General features: G+C 38.4%; 1 protein-coding gene and 1 long non-coding RNA gene across 5 annotated transcripts in view; one reads left to right on the forward strand and one right to left on the reverse strand.

The window, feature by feature from the left end:
- Nucleotides 1–27,852, forward strand: part of LOC108695570 (capping protein, Arp2/3 and myosin-I linker protein 3-like) — a 57,063-nt gene that overhangs the window by 10,504 nt on the left and 18,707 nt on the right. For 3 of the 4 annotated variants that reach the window (XM_041564966.1, XM_041564974.1, XM_041564964.1), the window contains exons 7-17: nt 3,245–3,315; nt 4,095–4,168; nt 4,250–4,325; nt 4,771–4,859; nt 6,060–6,154; nt 6,264–6,350; nt 8,677–8,786; nt 13,713–13,790; nt 13,958–14,034; nt 15,139–15,243; nt 21,113–21,182. In XM_041564966.1, the coding sequence (XP_041420900.1) occupies nt 3,245–3,315; nt 4,095–4,168; nt 4,250–4,325; nt 4,771–4,859; nt 6,060–6,154; nt 6,264–6,350; nt 8,677–8,786; nt 13,713–13,790; nt 13,958–14,034; nt 15,139–15,243; nt 21,113–21,182 (932 nt within the window). The remainder of the gene's footprint in view (nt 1–3,244; nt 3,316–4,094; nt 4,169–4,249; nt 4,326–4,770; nt 4,860–6,059; nt 6,155–6,263; nt 6,351–8,676; nt 8,787–13,712; nt 13,791–13,957; nt 14,035–15,138; nt 15,244–21,112; nt 21,183–27,852) is intronic. The other variant, XM_041564971.1, reaches the window with a different exon arrangement.
- On the reverse strand, nt 19,023–26,054 carry LOC121394312. The gene is made up of 3 exons (XR_005961646.1): nt 24,820–26,054; nt 22,602–23,915; nt 19,023–21,420 (listed from the first exon to the last, which is right to left on the reverse strand). It is a non-coding gene; the product is annotated as an uncharacterized LOC121394312 (long non-coding RNA).

The raw sequence follows: 27,852 nt of genomic DNA on the forward strand, positions 1-27,852 counted from the left end.
CTTTACATAAGTAGGAGATCCATGCCTTATTTACATTTTACATTATACTCTCTAACAGTTTTGGTTTTCCGAGGACAGGACTGGATTCATGTAATCTGTCAAATGTGGCAAATTGGTGCCATGGCGTGGGTGGATTGGGGTGAACAGTATTGCAACTCTTTTTGTAATAAGAATTTTGGAAAGTGTTGATATTACATAAACCAATGTTGTGATGCTTTCTCCAGTCCTCCCAGTGCCATACCCAGGGTCAGTTATTCTTTAAGGGGCAAATTTATCAAGGGTCGAATTTCGAGGTGATGGGAGTTTTTTTAAACTCCCATCAACTGGAAATTCAAATATAAAAAGACCAACCGAATAAGCTGCATTTGATCGTTCAAATCGAATTCGGATCGTATTCAGTCAAATTAGTTTCGAAGTATTTTTCAAAAAACGTTTGATTTTTCCACCCAAATGACTCCAAATAGGTTCTAGGAGGTCCCCCATAGGCTGAAACAGCAATTCGGCAAGTTTTAGATGGTGAATAGTCGAAAGCAGAATTTATAAAGAGACAGTACATGATAAATTTCGATGTTCAAATTTTGAATTTTTTTCAAATTCAAATCGAATTTGGAGTATTCCCTAGTCGAAGTACATTAAAATTAGCTTGAAATTCTAATTTAAAAATTAGATTTTCAATTCAACCCTTGAAAAATCTGCCCCAAGTGTTGGGCTGGTCAGAAATTGAAGATGGTTAAGTACCTAGAGTATTTTTAAACGTGGCACCAAACGATGCCATACATGCTCACATGTTCAAAAGACAAATATCTCATGTTACTCATAGGAAATATATCACACTACATAAACTGCAAAACAGCTTATGTAGTTATGTAGTTTATCTCTAACCTTTCATATACAATATGTAGGACGCATTTCCCTTCTTCTAAAAAAAGCATAAAAGGAAAAAAAATAAAGAAAAAAAATAAGAAAAACTTAGACTCTAACATTAACATAGCGAAACACTGATGGGGATCAGTGGCACAGGTCTGAACTTGGATCCAAAATAGACCCTGGCATTTCAAGTACACAGAGGCACAATCAGTAGTGATGGGCGAATTTATTCGCCAGGGGCGAATTTGCGCGATTCGCGCCGAGCGAATAAATTCGTGAAACGCCCGCGAAAATACGCGGTAAAAATTCGCCGGCGTCAACATTTTTTTTTTTTGAAAAAACGGGCGCCGGCGCAAAAAACGGGCGCCGGCGTCGAAAAAACGGGCATCTATTTCCATAAAAATTATGTGTCTGGATCTAAAGGGGACCCGTCACCCAATAAAATTATTCAAAATCCTATTTTATCACATTAGTCAAGCAAAATGAACTTTAAATTATCTGAATCTTGTTTCCTTCAGTCTGGGGATTCATAATTACAGAAAGCAGGCAGGAGCCATTTTGTGGACACTGTTATTAAGGCAAGCCTTGCATCATCTCAAAATCTTGTTTGTGCACTCGAATGGGGGACCTGATGTCCATCCCCGTGCACTGGTTACACAATTAAATGGTGAAGAGAACGGGGGAATGTGTGGAGAGCAGTGACATCTAGGAAGTTCTGAATGGAAAGTGAAAGTAATTGTCTGCCCCACCTCTATGCCCAGGGCATAGAGGAGGGACAGACAATATTTGATTGACAGCTGAGATTTTTAAATGATTTTACAACAGCTATGAATGCTTTGATAAAAAATAGAAATTGGATTTCATGTTTAATTTGGAAAGGACTTTTATTATACAGATTTTTTAATTTGGAAAGGACTTTTATTATATAGATTTTTTTTATACAGATTTTTGTCACTAATTGTTGTTTCCCTCCTCTTTATTTTGGGGGTATTTTCAATTTTTCAATTTCATATGAATTATTGACTATACTTTCCTATATACTGAATTTTGCATACTGGACTGTCAACTGTCTGTTGTATACAAGCGTATAATTTTTTCATGTTTTTTGTTCTTGTGTTTCTAGCTTATTCACATGCTGTTAGGTTATAAAAAATAAAAAATAACACACACCATAGTGTTTACTTAGAGGCAGATACTAAACATAGGAGCTTGCATACACAATTGGTTAGCCTATAGTATGCTTGTATTGGTCAGTGGATTTTTGTTGTCGCTTTCTTTTATTTGTATTGTCTAATGTATTACCTGCTTGACTGGACACAGCAAATATATAGACACAGAAGCGTGATCATTAGCCTATGGGTAAGTGCCCTGTTTGGCACGAAACGCGCTAGGCTGTCCTAATAAACAATTTTTAAAATGTATGTTTGTTTCACTACTGCATTTATTTTAAAGCCTCTTACACTAAAGAATGTTTTCTGGTATTTACTTTCAACCCACAGACTGGGGTTAAGTTGTGACACTCTTTTTCAAATTCAGTCAAATTGTGTATTTCATAAAATATTGATTATTGTAAATGCACTTATATGTGCAGAGCAAATTTAACTGTTTATTCTGATGTTGGGCTGGTCCCTCTAGCGAGGCCTGGACCTGATGGTCAGCTGGAGTGAATGCCTATTAGATCTCTTAGTTTGAGTGAGATTTCAGGTGATCTGCTGTCCTAGGTGTTCTTGAAACAATTGAATGGCTGCTACACTATTGTTTTCATACATCTGTAACATTTTTATGAACTAAGGGTTACATTGAGACATTACAGTAAGATACCTCTAGAATGTATACTTGGTAGAGATTCTCTCACTCTGTGGGGCAATGATCCAGGTATTATATATTCTAATGTGACAGACAATTTTAAAGGCAAATATTGTATCAAATATGTTTTTATTTCTCTGTCATTGTTATACAGGATAACTAGGTGCCAATTGATGTGTCAAAAGGTATTGGCCCCCTAGTTGGCAACATATAAAAACTATGTTTGCTGACTGTCAGAAATACTGAGCTTCTTGTTGAACTTTATAGCTAAAATCCTCTATGACCAATAGTCAGTATAACACTGAAACTGTTGGGCTGCCATTAAGATGACTATGATACAACATTATCATCGTCCAAATTTTTGTTATGGAGCCCACATAAACTCACCTATAAGTTACAACCTGTTTATGAAAAAGAAAACCCAGACTTTCCATAGCTGTATAAATCCCCCCATATATCCTCTAGTAAGAGATATTTGTAAGGTGCTGTTACAAGACGTTTATATATGGGGCATGATAAACATTGTAGGCAAAGCTGAAGGTGATATTAATGTTGCCCTTTGCTTCCCTAGGTGGGTTCTCAGAAACATACGCTGCTCTCTGTGATTACAACGGAGTCTGCTGTAGAGAAGAGGTTCAATGGGTGAGTTTTTGTCCTTTGAGCATTCTGTGCTTTCTTTTGGTGTGATACTTGCTTGATCTGAGGTGCCAATGTACAGTTATAAGGCCATTTTTGTCTATGAACATTTAGGGGCCGATTCACTAAGCTCGAGTGAAGGATTCGAATGAAAAATACTTCGAATTTCGAAGTATTTTTTTGGTACTTCGACCATCGAATTGGTTAAATTCGTTCGAATTCGAACGAAATCGAACGAATCGAACGAAAAATCGTTCGACTATTCGACCATTCGATAGTCGAAGTACTTGCCCTTTAAAAAAAACTTCGACCCCCTACTTCGGCAGGTAAAACCTACCGAAGTCAATGTTAGCCTATGGGGAAGGTCCCCATAGGTTTGCTAATCTTTTTTTGATCGAAGGATTTTCCTTCGATCGTTGAATTAAAATCGTTCGAATCGTTCAATTCGAACGATTTAATCGTTCGATCGAACGAAAAATCCTTCGATCGATCGATCGCAGGATTAGCGCTAAATCCTTCGACTTCGATATTCGAAGTCGAAGGATTTCAATTCGAGGGTCGAATTTCGAAGTATTTTTAACTTCGAAATTCGACCCTTAGTGAATCTGCCCCTTAGTATTTCTTCTGGTGGCCAACAGCACCAAGGGAATCAGCTTTAGCTACATGCCAAATAAATGCTAATTGGTTCTATTCATACCGATCTAGACAGTTTACAGGTGGACCACACAGTGGTTCTGTATCTCAACACAAGAATGCTGATGTTGACTTCCTGTGTCTCCTTGCAGGACGTGGATATGATTTACCACTCTCAAGATAACCGTGAGTTTAACCTGCAAGACTTCAGTCACTTGGAGAGCAGGTATGGATGCATGTATTATAGAACCTGTCTATTTGAATTTGTGACCTAGGATTAATCTGTTTTGTTGTTCTTTCCCCACAGGGACCTAGCTCTAGTTGTTGCTGCTCTTGCCTATAACCAGTATTTTCTCAAGCTTCAAGCTGCAAATCTCAAATTGGTAAATATGTGCAAGGACTGTGAGACATAGACAGACAAAACATGGCAGAGCCTGGTAAATATTGCAGAAAGAGAAAGTACAAAATAAGGGAGAATAGGAAGATAATGCGACAAACAAAACATTCAAGTTGGAAGAATGGCAAAGAGACAAAGGACTGGCAAAAGGCAACTATTTAAATAAGTGACACAATGACATACCATAGATTCTAGCATAGCATAATGACATAGAATGAGGCACTGGAACGAAAGTTGTCTTTACAGTGACAATAATGATTCATGAGATTAATATATAGACAATAATTACCATCACCAAGACACAATATACACAATTCTAAATTATTTTGCACTCAATAGGTGCTGTAATGTGTCACACTGTAGCTTTGCTTTTGTCACATTATGTGTAATACTGAATTGGCACCATGCTTTGCTGTACATTGTTGTTACAGGGGTCTGAGGTCACAGAGCAGATCCTACACTGCGTGGGACGGTCACAGCACCTCGAGGAGCTAACCCTGGAAGACTGTGGGCTGAGAGCGTGAGTGGAGCCAAGAAATTATTTAATAAAAAAACGGGGATTCATTAAAAAAACATTGTTAAATGGTACAATACATAGTACAGTATGGAAAAATAGCAAATATTATAAAGAACATTGAGAAGAGCCAATATAAAGTACAATGTAACTGAGTTGAAAAACACTTAAAAGCTGCCTTTTATGATAGTTTTACCTAATATAAATTTGTGGAAAAATTCTTAACATTAATATCAGTTAGGAAGACCTAATGACAGATACAATGAAATGCCACTGGAGATAGAGGTTTCAAGGCAGTATGCTGTTTAGATGCCACTCAATCCCAAATGCAGTTGTGGAATCAAGACTTAGTACAAATGGACTAGCATGGCAGTTTGTGTAAGGTTGACTGGAGATAGAGAAGGGCAGTTTTGGGGAATTTACTTTTATAGGAATGCAAAAGGTTTCTTCAGATGTAGAAGCATCCACAATACCTCTTCTAGTCTCCCATATGTCTGCTCACTCTTTTGCTCCTCTCAACACCTTGGGGGAAATTTACTAAAGGGCAAAGTGGCTAACGCTGCCGATTTACTAACGGTAGCTGGCGTAATTTCAGATAGACTCTGGCGCAACTTTGCACTCTCACGGCAGGTGAATTTTCGGTCTGGCAAAAGGTTGTTATACGCAAATTCACTAAGTTTTTTATTTTACTGACCCATACCTCTATCGCCAGACTTGCCTTCGCCACCTCAGACCAGGCGAAGTGCAATAGAGTAGATAGGAGTTCCTCAAAAAAAAGTTTTTTCCTATCTAAAGGGTGATAGACTGAAAAAGATCATAATTTTTTTTGGGGGGTACCCTCCTTCCCCCCTACATTTGCTAACATATGGCACCTAAACTATACTGTGGGCACATGTGTAGGGCATTATAACAACTTTATATAATTTTATTAAGGTTCCCTGGCCTTGTGTAGTGTAATGTATTTGCTGCAGCATATACAGCCATTGTACTTTAACTGCACGGCGTATGCTAATTAGCCAACACTAGCGTGACTTCGACCTGCTGAGCGTAATTTCAGTACCCTGTGCGCAACTTCGGCTCTTCACGAATTAGCGTTGTCTAGACTAATATTTGCCTGGCGTGTTGCCATGTGCCTGAAGCCAGCGCTGGCGAATTTCCGTGGGTTAGTGAATTTGCCCCCATATGTTTGTTCTATCTCTTCTGCAGGGACTTTGCTATCCGACTGGCCTCTGTGTTGTCAGATAATGCAGTGTCCTCCCTACACTCATTGAACTTGTCACATAACCCACTGGAAGACCGAGGTAAGCCAGGCTCATTACACATGTGCAATCCAAAACATATACAGCACCATAAACATACCATATGCCAGTAATTCTCAGCACCTGTATCCTTCCCACTCATTTGTTCTAGGAATTTCCGCGCTCTCTCAGCAGTTTCTGTATTTCCATGCTGGACTACGCAATCTCAATCTCAGCAAAACCAACATATCTGGAAGAGGTACATAAATGCGAGCATGTCATAAAGATGTGCAGGGTATATACCTGTCTGTGGGGATGTACGTAAACCTCTATCTCTGAATTATCTCAATACAATTTAGATTGTGAAAACAACTGTACTCTATATTTATCTGATACTGTAGTCCACAGTCCACTATTTGAAGGGTAAGGGCAGTGGCCAATGGGAGATTTGTCACTTGCAATTATTTATTTGCTACTGTGGGCGACAAGTCTCCCGAAAATGCATCCCCTTTGGAAATAAACAAAATCGCTGGCAGTTAAAGCAACATATCGCAAAGTCGCAAATTAGGATTCGGATTCGGTATTCGGCCGAATCTTTCACAAAGGATTCGGGGGTTTGGCCAAATCCAAAATAGTGGATTTGGTGCATCCCTAGCACTAATGCTGCTTGATCCTGTGTTGAATGTGTTTTGCTGTGGTGGTTGGATGCACTGATGGTCTTGCTACACAAGTATGCCATTCCAAGTGCCAGAGTAGTGTAGGGCAGAGACCTTTTTAGTGTGTAAAGGTGCCTAGCTGAGCATAACAAGCTGTGATGTCAACTTTAACCTTCTTAACTATACCATTTTATGTCTGTAAGGGGCAGATTTATCAAGGGTCGAATTTCGAAGTAAAAAATACTTCAAAATTCGACCATCGAATTAAAATACTTCGACTTCGAATATCGAAGTCGCAGGATTTTTTATCGAATTTGGCATTCGAACAATCAAAGTAAAATTGTTTGATCGTATGATTAAATCGTTTGGATCGAATGATTTCAGCGATCGATCAAAGGATTTTCCTTTGACCTCTAAAGACTTAGAAAACTGCTCTAGAAGGTCCCCATAGGCTAACATAGCACTTCGGCAGGTTTAATTTGGCGAGGTATTGAAGTCTAAGTTTTTTTAAAGAGACATTACTTTGATTATCGAATGGTCGAATATTCGAACGATTTTTAATTCGAATCGAAGTCGAAGTAAATTCGAAGTCGTAGGGGCAAATTTACTTATGGTCGATATTCGACTGCCGCATTGAAGTCAAAGGATTTAGCGCAATTCGAACTAAAAATCGTTGATCCTTTTTAATTCATCGATCGAACGATTGTTCTTCGACCAAAAAATACTTAGAAAGCCTATGGGGACCTTCCCCATAGGCTAACATTGACTTCGGTAGGTTTTAGGTGGCGATCTAGGGGGTCGAAGTTTTTTTTTTAAAGAGACAGTACTTCGACTAACGAATGGTCGAATAGTCTAATGATTTTTAGTTTGAATCGTTCGATTCAAAGCCGTAGTCGAAGGTTGAAGTCGCCCATTTGATGGTCGAAGTAGCCAAAAAAATCATTAGAAATTCGAAGTTTTCTTTATTCTATTCCTTCACTCGAGCTAAGTAAATGGGCCCCGTAGTATCCTAATCGATGTTGAAGTATCCAAAAAATTACTTTGAATTTAGAATTTTTTACTTCGAAAATTCCCTCGAATTCACTTCGACCCTTGATAAATCTGCCCCTAAATGTACGTTAAAACCAGTAGGCATAATTTACTCCAGGGATGCACATAATTTACATGGCATTTAGATGAATTTGAGCTCTCCTGTCCTTTTTTGGATGAATCGAATACAATGCCAGTACAATTAATTTTCATGTGATTAACCCAACAGTGGGATGAGATTGCAGGTTATTTGAGCAGTTTTGCTACTGTTGTTTTTAACAATGAAAGTCAAGTCAAGACACTTGAAAATGTCATAAGCCTATAGATGTCTGAGTCTTGTAAAAAAAATTCTATAATTAGCCTAATACGGAATAATATCCTGGTGTGTCCATGGTTTATTCTGAAAAGAAAGTATTTATCTGTATATTTTCTGTTATTAAAAGGAGTGCAAACTGCTACAAGGTAAAATTAAATCTGATTCAAATACTTTAGAGAAGCATTTTCTCCAGTGGTCAAATGATCGTCATGCTTGCTGGTATTGACAAATCTGGAGCCCTCAGTGTTACTGCATATGGGCCCGTGTGACCAGTAACACCAAAAAATGAAAGGATTTTCTATTTAAAGATATGTGCTGTTACCCTTCACTGCTAAAAATGTGTGTTTGCTTCTGAGGCTTGAATGCAGTTTATATGAATACACCCTGTGTAGTGTTGTGGGTGGCCATTTTTATTCAAGGACACTATGGGAATTATTTCCATGCCAGATAACAGAAATGTTACAAGGTTTAAGTACTTATCCAGGGAGATAAACAGGGATCAAATGCCATTAGTGAATCCTATATTTTACAATAGGAGTATATTATTTCCTATACAAATTATCATGATTTTTTTTTCTCTCTAGGGGCACTTGCACTGTTCCAGTCTCTTTGCCAGAATGCTCTTTTCTCCTCCTCACTGCATTCTCTCACCCTCAGTAAGAATCCTGGACTTCTTGGCAGCGAGGAGACCAATGTGAGACTAATCCCCTTATGACATATCATATGAACCCATCTCCTGTAAAATTCCATGTAGATTACCCTTTACCTCCTGTCTTCGCTGCTTCATCAACCATTTCATCTGCAAATTCTCTTGAATGAAATTTGTTTTGTTTAGGTTGGAATAGCTCTACCAAATTGCCTTTTAATGTATTGTTGTTTTCTTTAGTTTTTTTTGGTTTAACATTTTTTTTAAAAAACAAATTCTAATATCCCTCACATTTGCCCTTAAATATACAGTGCTTGCAGATAGCAGTAACAATGAGCAAGAAACTGCACACTCGTGCACATTGTTTTTTATTTTAAAGACCATTGCTACTTTATTCATAATTTGCTCTTCTCTGAACCACAAACATATACTTGCATTCGGGGTTGTAGATCTACTATTAATTTTAATAATAATAGTAATGATATTAACACTGGTAGTTACAAAAAGAAAAATCAGATGTTCATTTAGTCACATTACAGATTTTCCAGCAGATATAAAATCAAGAAATATTTATCTATTTAGTCAAGACTAATCAATATTGCCACAAGCTTTTGAGGCAGGGGCCTGCCAGTGGTAAATATATTAGTTCTCTTTTACCACTTATAAAATAGTTACAGGTATTTACTCAGTTTTCCATATAAGACTTACAAGAAGAATACCTGGGGTATGGCCTAGTGAACCAACAGTCATGGACTGGAGTCACTGGGCACTTGGTCAGCTATAACAGCCACTATTATGATGATAATGTTCTTCCAAAACAGAATAGCAACAGGAATGATTCACTGAGTTTTCTCAATTCTTGTACAGAGTCTGACTAAAATTAGATTAAAATATCTATTGCCCTTTACTACGTGCAACTGAACAGGAAAAGTTTAGGGTATAGTAACCCTTCATCTTCATTATTGCTAACCCTCATGCTAATTCTGTTTATTGTTCATTTACACCTTAATTCACCATGTTTTCTGTCATGTACAATGCTCTATATAATAGCTCCATATAACAGTAACTCATAGTATTTATTCATGTAACTTATGCCTTGATCTAACTGCTCCAAATAATACATTGTAGTTTTATATCATCAAAACACCCCCACATTTTGCTATTTAAATATTTATATATTGGTTTGTTCCCTTGAACTTCTGTTTTGACTTTTAGTGCATGGTGTTTGCTAGCAGCTCTATTTTGTCAATGACTGCTCAGGTAAATTTGCATATGTGAGCTGGCTCACAGATGTATTTGGAGCCAAGAGGAACAAGCTATACTGATTAAAAGTAGGTCACTGTTGAGACCTCACTGTATACAATTCTCTGACTTTCTATTCTACAGAGATATGTTTATAAAAAGAGAAACTGTTCAGAGGAGAGCTACTAAATGGTACAACATGTACATATAACTGAAGTTGCAGAGAGAAAGCAAATGAATGCAGAATATTAGTAGTCCCTCTTGCATTAAATAATGACAGACCATCACAGACTCTGGGATGAATCTCTAAGGGCAATGGCACATAGGGAGATTTGTTACCTGCACTATGAAAGCGCTACAGCGAGCGACAAAATCACCCCTTCCTTCCTTTCCATTTTCCTGTGATTAAGCCAAATCATCACAATGTAATGTAATTTACCTGGATCAATTCCAGTGTTAGTATAGTATGGTATTTTGTGGAAATGTAACCATAAGGAAGCCCTGAACATTAAGCAAATGGGCTAAGCCTCCAGTTCATGGAAAATGTTTATTTTCTGCCATTTATATACCTAAAACTGTCGCATAATGTTCTTGTATGTAATTTAAGTATGCACTAACATGCGACCTGAATAGCGTTGGATTAGAAGAGAGCTGAGGCAGTCCAAGAGGTACCGAATATTATTCTCTTTTGCCCTTCTTTTCGCCACAGACCTTTCGACTCATCACCTCAGTACTCTCCTCTCGCCCTTTCAAGAATTTTAGAGTAAGCGAAGGCAGACACAGGCCAGATTGAATGGAGGGTATCAGTCAATAAATTATATTTTTTAATTTGCACGTCCCACTCCAGCAGGTACCTCTAGTCATGGCTCTGAAAAAGAGGGCCCAAAGAGACTAAAATCTTCTTGTGTCCTGGTACTTTACTGTGGTGCTCTAGATATGACAAAGATAAAAGAGGTCTCTTCCATTTAGTTTTGCACACGGAAACCTCTTGAATTGTGTTTGAATTCAAATAAAACAGTAGGACAGCATCTAGGAAGCCTTGATGACGAAGCTCTAACCTTAGAGAAAAATACATTCTTAAATCATCGACATGCCTTTAAATATATAGATGAAATAAAGATCAATAATAATGGATAAAATATTACCTGTGAGCATTGTTAAGGGCTAAAACTTCTTGTAAGATTTCAAGATTTCAATATATATCAGTGCACAAATGTCAAAAATGTCAGTTGCCCCACTGAACACTGTGCATCTCATTACTAAAAGCTTAATATAAGCATATGTCAGGCTTTGGATTTTTAAAATTTTTGGTTCACCCCACAGTCAAATTTGTTATTCCTCAATAGGTCAAGTATGTTGGAAAACATTAGCATATACTTTAATTCCAAGTTGGGCTGTCCTGTCCTGTTTCAGCATTTCTTTAGGTACAGCCATACAGTTACATCTTGCTAGTGAAGACAACAGAGAGTTATCAAAATGATGATACATTTTATAGAAATCAAGGGATTAATATAGTTCATATTGGAAGCATTTTTCGTTAGAGGAGATGATCTAAAATTAGAATACACAAAAAGGTTAGATGGAAATTGGCAATAAACTTGCCGTTCATCTCTGCCATATATTCTGTATACAGCACTTATATATTATACAAGACCCCATTAGAAACATAACTATTTATGTTATAGCTGTTGTGTTGGCCATACGTTTTCTACCTGCTGTTTTCTTGTGCTCCTAACACCAGTACTTTTCATGATATTCATTTCATCACCCCTGAAGGAATCTCCATAAATAGACTGCTGTTTCTGCCTTTCTCATGAGTGATGATAGTTAGGTATCTTGTCAGATTCTGGATATTGTGAAGACTGATAAACACAGTGAGCTGCTGACTAATAAATCTCGTAGGGATTTACTGGGCAAAGCCTTGGAATATATGTCTAAACTGTGCTTGTGAGTATTTAGTCATTCTTTTCCTTACTTAAAAGATTTCCAAGACTATTTTAATGCAAGCTCCATTTGTTCTAATCTTAGATGAATGATGAACTTGGTGTCATCTTGGAGGCACAGAGATGTGTGCTAGCTCCATGCTGTGTCCCCACCAGTAATTGAAAACAAGCTACTGTGTCGCTAAACATCACCTAAAATATTTCAGCCTGTGTTTTTTTACTTCGTGGAAACTCTCTTACTGTATGAAAAACATTGAATGGATGTTTATTTATCATCTTTCTTCTTTGTAATAGGGCAACTTTCTATATTCTAGCCTCACAGAACAATATTTTTTTGGTTGCATAACCCCAGCAATATTGTATACTACCCCATTTGCCACATTAACTTATAAAGTGATAATAACAAGTTGGTAAATAATTACCATAAACCACCTTACTAATACTACCCTACCTTGGCAAATGGCCCATGGAAATGGCAGAATTTTGGCCTGCACACTGGTTTGCCATTTTATGACCAAACAAAAGGTCAGTTGCTAACATATTTATTTGGTGAGCACCATCAACCAAGCCTGTACTAACTACTGTGCCCTACTTGAAACTGTTGCCCAGGTGAGATCAAAATCTATAGATTTTGTGGAAACCAACTACCTGCAACCACCTTTTCCCATGAACCCCCACCACTTTCTGCTATGGCATAGCCTATATCCCCTTTTGTGCACTTCAAGCTATAACCATTTACTTATGCCTGAAGGAGGGTAGGATATCATCTGCACTGCTGCCCAGTTATAAAAAATAGTGCTACGTGCCTCTTAACTCTGGTACATCCCCTAACATCATCTAAGCTTGGCCCATGCAACCCTTACAAACCCCTCCGCATTGCCCCACAACCTATGGGATTGCTTCCCATTGTTGACATGCCTCCCTGTCACTTATTTCTTAAGGTAGTACAGAAATTGAAGGCAGATATTTACCGCTCTACTGAAAAAAACACAAACGAAGAGCTGTTGGAAAGTGCCATTCTTTAACATAATAAACATTAACCAAAAGATTAACTACACCTTTAAATTTACATTGAACTAGACAATATTTGTTTCCATGCTGAACATTTTATACAGTGATGGATCATTTTGAGTGGAACAGCTGTAGACTGGCCTACTAAAATAGTAAAAGAAAAAAGTTTGTCATTAGTTAAAAAAAAAAAAACAAGAACTATTGTATGTATGTATGTCAAGAGACAGCTTGAAAAAAACAGGTGTTTGTCTCACACTCCAGAAATAAAACAATATAGGCTTTGTAGGAAAGTGTTCAATAGACATCAAAAATCTAATTATGGATTAAGCCACCACTCTAAGATTATTCATTAGCTGTGACCTATCCCAGATTGGGGTCATATAGACATCAGTGATCCTAGAAGATGTCCTATGCATTGTTTAGTAAGATCTGGAAACTGTTGTCACTTGTTGCTGTGTCCAAGTGTCTTTTATAGGGATCATATGTCTCGGAGTTAATTCATGCTACATATAATCCTCATTCTAAAATGACATCCGATTAGTAGATACTTTGCTTTTTATTGCACATTCTTATGATAACACTCTAATCTGGGAAGGTAATAAGGCATACATTGAGAACCATGTACTGCAACCTGCAGAATATAAATCCTTCTCTTGATCCAGCACCCACATTTCCAGCTTACTGCTGTATCCTGCCTTTCTCTCTAGATCTAAACACTTTTCTCCTTCTGACTATTCCATGTAACACATTAACCTACCCCATAATTCTGTTGTTTCAGGCACTTTACACTTTTCTGTCGCATCCAAACTCTCTGGTTTATTTGGATCTTTCGGGAACAGACTGCGCTGTGGACACTGTAAGCGATCAAGTATTAGAGTGGTTGCTTTTAACAGTGTAAAATAGCTGTCTGCGAAAGAAGCAGTAGTAATGAGTGAATATTTAACAGTCATTAGTAATGAGTGTTACTGAGAAACAGTGTTAAAAGGCTCAATCATAAAGCAGCTTTACTTTTTATTTGTTCAGATTTTTGGAGCCCTTGCGCTTGGATGCTGTTCCTGTCTCTCACACCTTGATCTCTCTAAGAACTCATTGTCTCACAGGTAAGTATGACATGGTGTCGGTAGGTTCTTGTAGTGGGCTATACAGTGTTTTTGACTAAACTGTTGGTTAAGGGCAATTTGCACAGATCATTCTATAATGTAAAAAAAAAGAAAGTAGAAACTAATTTGTAGGTGTCTACTTCTGCTGTGTTTTACCATGCAGCTATACAATGTCATACTAGAAACTGAGATGGGCCAAACACAGTCCAGTCTGAGGGCAGTTTGGTTCAGATTTAAGTTGAAGGTTTGATGCCTTGGATATGTCTAAAGCAGTGATCCACAATCAGTGGCTTGGGAGTTGGTCCCAGTCAATTAGTCAATTCCTGGCTTGGAAGAAAGTTTTGGTTGCATAAAAACAGGCTTAACTGCCAAACAGAGTCGTGTATATGCTCCATTTCACATAGGGGCTAACAAATAGCCAATCACAGCCATATTTGGTCCCTCCAGGAACATGTTTCATGCTTTTGTTGCTTACCAACTCTGTTTATATTTGAATGTGGCTCACGGGTAAAAAAAAAGTTGGGGATCCCTGATCTAAAGCAACAGCAGAACTTGTACAACCAAATTGGCATACATCTGTAACTTTTTGATCACTGTGTGGGCCTGGTCAAACAATAGAGCAAGTGGCCTTACACCCCAGAAGTGTGAAAATGTTGTGTGTAAAGATAAAAAGTGTTTTCATAACTGAAGTCTGAATGATTTGGAATTTTGTTTCATTATTTAAATTTATTTGTGGAGGTTTAGATTCATTTTAGTTTTAAAAAACATTTTTTGGACAGTTTGGTTGATACTTATAGTTTTATTATATGTATTTGTTAGGTTTCTGGGTGGGCTGTATGATTATCTTCTTCATATCTTCTTCATAGTATTTTCCATCTTTCTAGCCCTATTTTTTATATTAGTCATTTTATTATTTATTGTGTAATGCATTGCCATATTTGCTGCATGGGTCTTACACTTTGGGTTATTTTCTGTCTAATGGACAGTTGTGTAAACATATGTCACTGGGCCCCACCCAGCAACCATTGGTTTATATTGTCAGACCCTTGCTAAGTAGATGTAATAGAAATACTTATGTAGTAATGTTATCTATCTCTCATTTAGGAGAACCCCAGAGACATTGCCATCTGTGGAGAAGTTTTTTGGCAGCTCTCTGTCACTATCACATGTGTCTTTTAGTGGAACCAAAGTGCCGCCTGAACTGCTGAGGTAAGAAACTGGCTTCAGCAAAAAAAACCTGCAAATCTTTAAAAGAGTTTCTTGGTATATCGCTATGTGTCTTTTGTTAATTTGTACAACTATATGTATGTATGTATGTATGTATACCTTTATTTATAAAGAACTTCAAGGATTTACATGCTATGTATGTTACCAAAAAAGATTTTGTATGCTATACTTTGCTTAACATGCAGCCATGCTAAAGATTTTACAAGGAATGAACACGGTGACTCTTAGGAAAAAGCAGGAAGACTCTAGCAGCATCGTGATTATAGGGGAGGGAGACTGTCTATATATCAATACAAAACAGTAGTTGTTATATAGACATTGTTCAGAATTTATTTCCTCATCTGAAATAAGAAAATCAGCTCTTCAATTATTGACAATGTAGACATTATGTTATCTAACACAAGACAATCAAAGCCTTTATGGACATTATAAGACAGCCTAATAAAATGCCTATTAAAGATTAAAAAGCTATATTGGCACTCAAATTATGTTATGTACTCTATACCAAAGCATAATTAGGAATGGATCACTATTGTTTGAATGCTGAGGCCCTCTGGATTTCTAGTTTAATGGGATTTATTAGGTGTGCCCTCTGGGAGCTGCAAGCTTTCAAAATGATGAAGTCATACAAAGAGGATCTGTAAGGTCTCGCTTGGGTTTCCATTTAGAGTCATTACGTGGGATGAGACCTTAGCAGGGTTCTGGAATCTAACAGCACCCACTGAATTCACTTAACTGACCTTCTCAATACAGCAGAAAAAAATTACATATGCAACAATTTATGTAGCGTGAGGGATATGGGTGGATATAGGAGTTAAAATTAAGGGACACAAGTATTCTATAGCAATAACAAGAGGTTCTGCACCAAAAAGATGCAAGGTCTGCAACAATGCCTCTGATACAAGCAGCCTTCACATTGGGAAATATAATCACATTTACTTTACAGTGCTACGCAATATGTTGGCGCTATATAAATACATGATAACAATAATAAAAATAAAATAATTGTACAGTAATTACATGATGACATCAATGGACTTCTTGTGCCCTCAGTGGTTCCTAATAGCGATGGGCGAATAAACTCGCCTGGCACGAATTCACATATATAGTTGCTTTCTTTTAGTAGTATTAAGAGTAGTAGATTTGGTTTCCTTCCTTTAATTGTAAGAAAACATATGCATGTATTGTAGCACAGAGTATTTCTTGTCTGCATATCTCTTGATACTTGTACGAGGCAGATAGAACATCTTCACATGCTGATATATAGCTGTCAATAGAGAATACCCTTTCTAGAAGGTGTGCCCAAGGCAAGCTGTATGCGCACACAAGAGTAATGGTGGACGCGTGCAACAAAAAACCCAAAGAGTGATCCCCCGGGACCGTGAACTAAGAGTAGGTAGATAGAAGCGGTACATGCCTGGTGCCCCCCAGCATTGCTCCTTCAGCATGTTCCTCTTCTGCATACCTCTAGTTCCTGTCCTCTGATATTCCCTTGTACTTTACAGAGTATTCAAAGCTGCTATGGTCACACTCAAAATGTGTATAAGTGGTGGTTAAGTCTGTCACCAAATTAATCCATACAATCTGAGGTCTTTGTTTTTAAATTACCTGTCTACCATAATAAGGATGTCTCTCCTTTAGTTCAATATAAATGTTTATTGTGCCCTTGTAAGATTGTATCTTTATGAACTTGTGTCTTTTTTCAACCGAATAAACCTGGTGTTATATTAGACTCACTTATGAATCCACCAGCCAGTATTTTCCCAGCAGCAAACATTTATTTCTGAGAAGATGCTGGCAGCACAGTCCATCTTGTTGGCAATGGGCCAACATGCAGCTAATAGCAATAAACCCAACCTGCATGTTATAAGCATTGTTGTGATACTCATTCATTTTTTTGTAGATATGTGGCTGTGCTCAACTTCCAATAACACCCCAATAAATTAATCTGTCTATAAAATTTGCCTTTGCCTCTGTAGCCTTGGATTCATATTTGATTATTTCTTCTTTATGACTGCCATCTTTTCTCCTGTGCTGCACCCATATTCTGAAATATGTTATTCCACTCAATTTAACTAATCCCTAACCTTCAAAGTTTTGCATATTCCCATTTTAAAAACACTTTGCAGACACGTTTACGAGTTGCCTTATTTTATCCTAAGATTAGTTTGCTTAGTTTATTTTGAAACCTGCTCTCTACCATCTACAACCAAAACACTTCTGTTCTAATGTCATTTTATTGTTATATCATATCTTACCACATTTTATACCTGTTCTTGCTTAGTTTCAGGCTGAGCCTTTTATAGAGGACTTAGAGATAGCTGTATTCTTTGGCATTGTTCTTCTAATGATTTTCTTTGTTAGCCCTATAAAATATAGAATCTTACCTACTATTTCATTATGATTTTTTATTAATCTCTTACCTACTATTATTTTATTTCATTATGATTTTTTATTCTTGTCAGTGATGAGTGATTTTCTGATCAAACTGCACTGCATAATATTTATATTTATAGATAGGGAGAAGAGCAAACTCCATATTATATAAATAGGAAGGAACCAGAATACAGATAATCCACTAGGTGGTGATATTGCTCTTTATTCAGATGCAACAGAAGGCACCATTTCAATTTGCAAAATAAAATATTCAGATATATTCGTACTGCAGCCAAGATTATCTCTCAGATTATCTCTCAGGTTATTTATTTTTTGTAAAATTTCTCAGTTTACACAAGAAATGTATGCAGACACGCAGATACAGAATGAAAATGTATAGGTTCTATATAAAACAGTTAACCAGGTCTGTGATGGCTTAGTAACCAGATAATTATAAGAACTCCTTTGAGGAAAAGACTCTCTTTAAGGTCAACTTCTTACATGTTTCAATGGGAGGTGTCACCATGGCAGATTTGTTTATCTAAACAGACCACTGTCTGTTAAAACTGCCTCCAATAGATTCCTAATAGGAATGAGCGAAATTTTTCACAGAGTTTCAAAGCAAAAATGACGCCCATAGACTCCTATGGGTGAAAAAAAATTGCTGCGTTACAAAAAAAAATTTGACGTGCCACATCGTGCGACGCCCATAGAGTTCAAAGCATTTTGGCGAAATTTCGCTGTTTGGTGAATTTTTGGTTAGATTCACCCATCATTAGTTCCTAACACTGAGAGATGTTTGGGGTAATTTAAATCAGATGCACCTTCTGGCTTAAAGAGTAAGGGCAGGGGCACACAGAGCAGATCATCCTCCACTCATACACTCCTTTATGTAGCTCCAGTGACATGCGCAGTGTCAACCTAAGTAAAGCTACACTAAGCGGATTTCAGTATGAAAATGTAAACTCATCCTTACAAAATGCAGGTGGAGGAAAGTGGATCCAGTGTCATCTGCTCCCACTGAGCTACATTAAGTGGATTTCATCTTAGAAACTCAAAATTTTGCATTGTTGTGCTGAAATTCACACAGTGTAGCTCCACACAAGTAGGTGCTGTGCCTGTCAATGGGGCTAAACAAAGAAGTGGATGATACTTGATCCATGTTCCTCTGTCTGCATTTTGTACAGACAATCTGCTCCGGGTGCAGTGTCAGACTGGAATGCCAGGGGCCCACCAGAAAACCTTAGACTATGGGCCCACTTTTCAAACTATTATTCCTCCTCTCCTCACTCAACCTCTTTATTCTTCTAGTCTTTTATATCTACTTACTATCTACTTCAATGATTAAGCATTTTCCCCCATAAAGAAATAGGCAATGAAATAGGCTAAATGGTTAGAAGCAAAAGAGCCCACTGACACCTGGGCCCACCGAGTTTTCCTGGTATCCCGGTGGGCCAGTCCGACACTGTCCGGGTGTGCATCTGCCTTTAAGCTGGCCATACACTTGAAGAATCGCTTTTCTGTTAAGGTCTCGGGCGGTACTCGGGCAAATAAGTTGCCGACTCAGCCCTTCTGGTGAGTGGAGCAACTAGGAGGAATGAAGCACGTTTAGGGCTGACATGGGGTTAGGCGGGGCCCCTTTCCCCCAGGTATAGCCTTGTAGCTTTGCCTCCCCCCAGCCCCAGGTAAGAACAATGGAGGGTCTAGCAGTGGTGGGAAAAAGAGGGGCGGGCTGGGGTAGGAGGCAAGGGGGGGCGTGCTGGTCTGGCAGCGTTCTTAAGGGGATGTACAGTTGAGGCAACACAGACTAACTTGTGTTTTATGGGAACAGCTAAGTGGTATGTTCTTTGAGGCATCAAGCCAGAATCCCATACATTTGTTATTTATATACATGGGGGGGACCTTACGTCACATAAGACCCCAGCCCTTATTGAGGCCATGAGGGCCGATTTAACAGATATGTTACGGAGCAGAAGAGTCAAGTGTATAGCATGGTCAGATATCATACAAAGGAGCAATTGGGGGGGAGCCATGTCCCCCCAGGGCATACAGAAGGCGAGAAAGAAGGTCAACAAGGCCATGCAGAAATTCATGTGTTCCTCCAGTGTGGGTGTGATAAGGCATGAAAATATAAAATGTAGACAGACACAGCTGTATAGGGAAGTCGGAGTGCATTTATCAGGGGAAGATTTGGGTTTGTTCATTGGGAACATCAAGGTGTTTCTTGAGGAATGGTAGAGGTCAAGGGCCGGGTAGATGGGCCATTGGAAAAGGATAGGTGTCGCCCCTTCCCTTTTTTTTCCATTGGATGGCGTCAGTGTGGCACGAGTGTGCATCAGACTTTGACTGCCCGGTCTTGTCTGAGGCATGCAAGAGACGGGGTTAGTGCCATTTATGCACAATAGGGGAGCAGTGGGACAGGCTAAAAAGGCGGTCACTGAGGGCGCTCAGCCCCATGATCCCTGCTCCATGTTTGACTTATTTTTATAATAATACTGTATATAGTATCTGGAAACCTGTATCAATGAATCTAATTGGTTGCTATGAATTACTTAATCTAACAATCATGGTGTGTGTTTTTTTTCACTTTACTTTAATCAGAGATGTAACTAACATAAACCAGACTGTGAGGTGGCCAAAGATTTGGGGGGGGGGGGTCGGTTATAACATGAGGCCTGCTGTCCTACCCATTTCTCTGTCACCAAGTGTGCACATGTACTCATGTCTTGCAAGGCTAGTCACGCTTCCCTTGTGCCAATTGAATTTGTTGCAAATGCCATTTTGAATATCTGCTCCGAAGTGACTCAACACCCACTAGGGGGCTAAGAGCAACTTGGAAGTACAATTCATTTTAACAGATGGCACAACTGTGGCACACATGAAACTGGAAAATGCAACGTGCATGCAGTTGCACCACTGCATTATATGAAAAAATGCTGCATGGTGAGTTAAAAACATAGCAATTTGCATTCAGAATTACACATTGCGCACTGAACTTGTGTTAATAAATGACGCCTTATGTATGAGAGTAAGCAAGTTAAAGATAATTGGTGGAACAAAAGGGTCATTAAGAATATATCTAGAGAAACAGATGGATATGTAAGGTGAAAAATTGTTAGGAGCCTTAAAGCCTTAAAGCTGCTAAAATTCGTTTAGACATTAAAATACCCTATAGGATTGTTTTGCCAATGACATGGATTTATGCAACTTAGTTACCATCAGGTACCCAATTACCCAATACAGGTCCAATCCAATCACTGAAAGATTGTGCTAATAAACATTACCTGTTTTATCTACATCAAATAATAGTATTTACTGTAAATAATACATAAATGGTTTTGCAGTCTCTTTAAATTGCTTTAAGTCTCAGTTATACAGTATTAAAACTGAAATTAATGTTAATTAGGGACATTTAAGATGATAAACTTTTTCTTATGGCTCTCTGCATCCCTCCCCATCATCTTCTGTTTTTTAGGGCTCTGCTACAAGGACTTTGTTCAAACACTCACATCCAGGACCTTCATCTAGACCTGAGCAGCTGTGAGGTGAGGAGGGAAATGTGAGTAGAGGTAGTGATAAGGTGTGTGGGGGGCTGGATTAAATGTTTCAGGCCAGAGAATTAAATTCAGGCAAAACCTTATCCAATATACAATACTTCAGTCTCGCTTTTCCTCATATTCTGTGCTCACCTCACCAGGTGCTCCTTTCCTGCTCACTGTGGTATACTTCTCACTTCATTCCACCATACTGTCTGTGCAATCTCTTGGCTTGTTGACCCCTTATCTGCAAGCCAAAAACAAAATATGCGGTAGGTGTGGAGTTATATCATTATTTGAGAAAACTACCAATTTAGCCGCCAAAAAACAGTAGGTGGAGAGGACACGAAACCTATAATTTGCATCATGCTCCACTTTCAGCTAAATATCAGTTTCATAATCTACCTCCTGTATTATTTGAATAGAAGTCAGATAGTACAGGCTCATTTGCTAATTTTGCCAGTAAGAAATCTAAACAGTTGCAGTTCATCGAGCTGGTATTAACTGAAAATAACATTTGATGCAACCAGTACTATAGGTTTTTTTTTGTCTTTATTGAAATCCCTACAATCCCACCCTCCTTTCTTTTCATGCTCCTCACTTCATATCTTCCAAGATTTTCACTTTAACACCCAATGTTTTCTACATGTCTACATGTCTTGTCAGGTCATCCATTGCTTTTAGACATTTATATTCACTCTAGGTTAGATATAAGAGGTGGAGATAGTGGGAATAATAACGGATGCAAAGTTATTGCTCCATAACTATAATTGAGTACCAGTATGGGACCTGTTATCCAGAATGCTCAGGACCTGGGGTTTTCCAGGGGTCTTCCCATAATTTGGCTCACCAAACTTTAAAGGAGATGTTTGTTCTTTATCAAGTCTTTAAATTGTTCTAAATTATACATTTTTTATTATTGACCCTGCCAAGCAAAATCCCTACGTTATAATTGAAAAAACAGTTGCTAATATTCCACAGATGCCTCTGAGAAATGTATCAACTAATGTAGCCAATTGTAACAGTTCAGAATCTGCTCCTGGATTACTGAGCTGCCACTGAAACCTCAGAGACAGGAACATTAAACTTTAAACTTCAATTTTAGAAAAAATGGAAAAATATAAAAAATATAAAGCATTGAAAAAAGTCTGGTGAACAATCTGAAGAGGAGTTTATTTGCACCAGATGAACTCAAATGCCACTTTTATACCTATTGCCTTCACATTATATTATGTTTCTAAGGTTCTGTTCTGCCACAGTTTGTATCAGATGATCATTCCTGGCAGCATTGGCAGATAACACAGCTGAAGAAGAAGTTATTGTTACATTTCAGCTGCCATCAACCTTAACTGTCAAGCATGAATAAAATTGTTACAACAAAAGCAGCAAAAAAATATCGTCAGTGGGAGATGAAGTACCCGACAATACCTGTGCCTTCACATTAAGACGGCCTCCACTGCTCCTCCATTCCTGCTCTGCCTGCACCCGGAAGCATTGATTCTGCTCTGGTACAGGCAGACGTGGCGGATTTCGGCACTGAAACACAACATTTTGCATTTTTCAGAAGACAAGGGGAACAGCAAGGCAGTGGATTCTATGCCTGCTGACAGTCCATAATTGTCTACATCATCTGGCCCTAGCCTAAAAGTGTAAATACCACAAGATCTTGGGTAATCACTTGAAAATTCAGAATGAGCCATTTTTAGCGATTGCCAAGATTGCTGCATCCAATGTGTTATATGTGCATCAATTCCACCTAATGTAAGGGGGCAGTTATTGTCAGATGCTTATTGCCGACAGGACAGGAGATTTCCCACACAATGATTCCCCTCCCTGCAAGTCAGCACCCTTACTCTTTCGTAGACAGCAGTATTGTAAGATCATTTTTGAAATATGTAGAACACTAATTTGGTTACTGTCTCTTTAAATAGCAATTTACCCTTGGAAATCCAGGGGCCCTGAGTCCCTTTTGCATATGAAAAGTACTGGGAACTGGGAATTACAGGGCAGTGCCTCCACCTAGTGAACACTGAGGAAAACACCTCAGAGGGGTTCCACTATGAATAATATAACACACAGTTTGCAAATGAACAAATATATACTTTATATAAACAGTTTAACACTGGGGCAACTTATACGCACTTCACTCCGACACTGAGGACATGAGGGGCACTAACTAAACCACTATTAGGTGCTTAACTGTTGCTTTACACAGTCCTTGGTAAATATCACAGTCCCAATCACACAGTTCAAATGATTATCAAATATCACAGTCCCAATCCACACAGTTCAAATGATTATCCCTTCCCCAGAGCTATTATTTCCCAGGTAGTGCCACCTTATTCCCCAAAAGTACCTCTCCCTTTTGAAGTTGGCAGCAGCTCCCTCGTAGCAGGTAAATATTTAAGACATGTCTTCACTTTAAGACATGTCTAGACTTGTATCCGTGCCAATATCCTTCCTTGGGTGGCTCACTCACCGGGGTGCTCTCAGAGGAAATCACACTGGAGATCACACGCAGTTCTGCAGCAGAATCAATTTCACTAGTGGCACCTTTCTCCTTCTGAGTTTCTAGCCGCTTGGCATCTGATCGCTATCCAGCATGCAACTGGGCTGGATGATGTCACAGGCAGACAAATGGGAAGGATTCCTCATGTTCCCTACATATGTTTATATTTTGGTTCTGAGACTCAGTCATGGAATTTCAACTGTATATGGCTGCTTCAGCAATCAGGTAGCTGTCTGAATGGAAGATCAGTAGGAGGGATCAAAAGAAAAATAAGTAAATAGAATAACAATAATTATAAAACTGCATCATCACAGACAATCTATTCAGTGAACCCCAAATACTAGGCTGGAATTTGACATAAATACAACATAAATAATTAAGACCAGTTGCTTAGAATAAAAAATAAAATAAATGTGAAGATATTTTGCCTTTCTCATATGCATTTATTCAGTGTGAAATTTAAAATGCTGTCTGGTTGCTGGCAGTGGTATAACTACTTGGCACAAGGAAGTAAATTCTTTGTAAGGGCCTGGTGCACACAGCTAGCCAACCTGCCCCACCCCAGCTACCTGCCCACCTGCCTAATTGTGTCTCCCACTCTCTGCCTGCTCTCAGATAGGAGAGTGGTTGGGCAGGGAAGATTTGTATACAACTTTAGAGGAAGAAGACCCTGTTATCTGGGGCCCCCCTGACCACAGGGTCACTTCCTCTATAGTTACGCTGGGGTCATTGAACCTAGCAGCAAGAAAGTGAATTAACCCTGAAAATAGATACTTACTGTTATTATTTTTGCCATATACCTCCAAATACATATACAATTAAGACCAGTTGCAACCTCGAGACAGACTGACTGATGGTTAAAGTAGATAAATGACTAGTGATATAAGACATCTCTTTCTTTCTTTCTTTCTTTCTTTCTTTCTTTCTTTCTTTCTTTCTTTCTAATGAAACATTGATTCATTTTAACATGTCATCAGCTGCTGAATTTTCAAGCCCCTGTGCATTCACTAGCATTCTAGTTCCCCTGGAGTAGGAGAAATCTGTACACTAGTTAGTACAACAATTCTAGTGTTCTCGTATGTAAGCTATCCTACACTGTGGAAAGTTGTGCACCCCTGAGTTAAAAACATGACTTACTTCTGTTGCTGTACCCTTGGTCTCAGCGGACTAATAGCCTCTTTTCTTTGTAGAAAGTAGTGAATGAAACATTGATTCATGTTAGCATGTTGTCATCAGCTGCTGACCTTTCCAGCTCCTCTGCATTCACTAAAATTCTTGTACCCTTGGAGTACAAGAAATCTGTACACTGCCTAGTACAACAATTCTAGTGTTTTCAGATGTGAACTAAGCTTCACCATAGCCCTGCTTGCCATATAAAGCCTTGTTTGTCCTGTCATTTCCAGGACATTTACTGTGCTATTGCATAAATTATATCTGAAAGACTATCAAACAACAACTTTATACTGTAGTTTGTTTTCTTATTATATAGCACAGAGTATAGAAAACGGTGGGGATTAGGGAAGCTTGCACAAAATTTAAGACTCATATGGTCTCAACTGAAACATCTGAAGGATATGGATTATTAAAGCAAATAATAAGACATCTGACATTGATTTAGCCACTACTTGAGACGTTCTTCCTTCAGGGGAACTGTTTATCAAATAAAAATATAAACTAAAGAGATAAAAGGGGTAAAATAAGTGTTCCTGGATGCCACACCTTGAGGCCCTTAGCTGCACTGTTTTCCAGCTGGGAAGCTTGTTTTGAAATTTCAACTCTGGCTGCCTCCAGCTAACTCTTTTATTGTACATTTCCTGTACAAAGAAGAAACCTTTCTTTTCCACATTCTCTTAGCTACTCTGTTTTAGGATGATATTCTGGAAGCTCTATTTATTCAGTTACTCTATTTCAAACAGTGCTGTTACCTGCATGTGTTGGAGCTAGAGTTACCAGCTGGCCGTTATTTTATTGGCCTGGCCGGTAAAAATGATGGCTGATCCCAATGTTATTAATAGAGAAAAAAGATAAATAAATAGGAAGCCCGGTATTTTTTTCCAGAAAAGGTGGCAACCCTAGTTAGAGGCCAGGGCAAACAAAATGGTTGTGGTGAAGCTCATTGTTCGTAATGTAACCTAGAGTTTTGCAGCTGTTGTTTATCTATAACTCAAAGAATGCCTGGAGGTGGATGCCGGTAGCTGATACTTCCTTGCATTTCCATAAAGCAGTCCCTTATCCTAAAGAGATAAATCAGCAGTGCACAGTGAAGGTCTTTACTTTGCCACTGCATACAAACTGTTTTCACTGTGGAGTCTCTGCTTGTATCTGAGCACCAAAGCACAACAATACTTGTGTTGTGTTCTTTGTCAAATCAATACATGGTTGCTAGGATCATTTGGACACTAGCAACCAGATTGCTGAATTGCAAACTGGAGAACTGCAGAATAAAATCCTAGATAAAAACCAAATGCAAATTTTCTCAGAATATCACTCTCTGCATCATACTAAAAGTTAACTAGAAGCCCTTAAACTTTGATTATATGCTTAAGATGTACAAGGTTGTTCTTTGATAAGAGCTATGCTATACTCAAGAAATGTAATCGTCCTGGTTACATATAATAGTGCTTCTCACACACTTCACCAGCTCTTCTTTTCACCTTGTTTTTATCTCATGCACTTTATTCATGTAATCCCCTGTAATGGATCCTTCCCCCACCTTTGTTTCAGTCATCACTCCCTACATCTGTTTCACATACTGGCCTTCTCTCCAGCCTTCTCACATCTACCTTACCCATCTGTATGCTTGACTTAGGGAATTATGTTTATTGTCTCTGCCTTCAGTTACACTTTCCAGAATGTAGTCATGCATGCCATATGTCTGTATATCCTGTGTGCGGGAAGTATAGACTCATTACAGACTCTGTGCTGTTGCTATTTCTATGCAAACTGCATCTTTCATTAGCAGATTGATTTTATGGGGGTGATATTTATGTGTGAAAAGTTGTTCCTGTACCAGCAACCCAAAGCAACAAATCAGCGGGTAGCATTTGCTTTTGCTTGAAAGCAAAAATCTGAATAGTTGATATTTATTACTAGACCTAGGGAACATTTTATGCCTGTTATTATACCAACTGATATACCACAAAAACAAATACATCTCTTTGTTTTGCTAAGCAGCATATTCTTACCAGTTTTATTACTATTACTCACATGCCTGATGTGACCCCTTTGTGTACTTTTTATTCCACCCCCAGACACATAGATATTTTTTTTCTGTGGTATGTCATCACTATTCCAATAGTATATAGCCTGTAAATGCATTGTTCGAACAGATCATCTTCCAGCTGCATGTTGTAAAGCACCATTTTAATAGATATATATTTGTGAAAACTGTCTAGGGGAGCTGAGTAGGGTTGCCACCTGGCCAGTATTTTACCGGCCAGGCCAGTAAAAATGATGGTTGATCCCAATGTTATTAATAAGGAAAATTATAAAAATATAGGAAGGCCGGTATTTTTTTACAGAAAAGGTGGCAACCCTAACTGAGAGTGGTAGTTCAAAAACATCTAAGGGCTGCAGGTTGTTAATTTCTGTCTTATATCCACATAGCATTTCATTGAATTATATTTAGCTAAAACACATGGTGAAAGATGTCCCTTATGCTTCTGTTCTTGCCATTTTTCTAATTCACTCATATGTTTCCGCTTTTCCTGTCCTTGCCAGCTCCCTTGGTTCAGTTCTGTCTCTTTCCCTCTTCCAGTGCATTTCTTTTTGCATTTCCAATGTGATATTAAGATATTATCCACCTATCTGTTCTGCAGCGTTATCACGACTGCTCTGCGCACCAGTGGGCGCCAAATGTCTGCATTTAGTAATGACTGACAGCCAGTGAGGGATGTTATGCAATGCATGACAGGGAAACTCATTACAGCCCACACAGCTCTACATCATTATAATGTGTGTGCACAAATGATACATTGTTCTGTGTAACTTCTAGTTTGACTTTACATGGAAATGATGCTAATTTCAGCTTGGGCACTGCATGTCTGTTAGCTTTTTTAATGCTGACCCAAGAGTTAGAGAATAATGAAATCATATTTTATTTGTCTGACTATAACGTACATCTTTTCCAGCGGGGATCCAATAAAAGCAATTCTTCTCAGTGATAATTCT

This window comes from Xenopus laevis, chromosome 1L, assembly GCF_017654675.1.
Source record: "Xenopus laevis strain J_2021 chromosome 1L, Xenopus_laevis_v10.1, whole genome shotgun sequence".
In the NCBI taxonomy this organism is placed as follows: Eukaryota; Metazoa; Chordata; class Amphibia; order Anura; family Pipidae; genus Xenopus; species Xenopus laevis.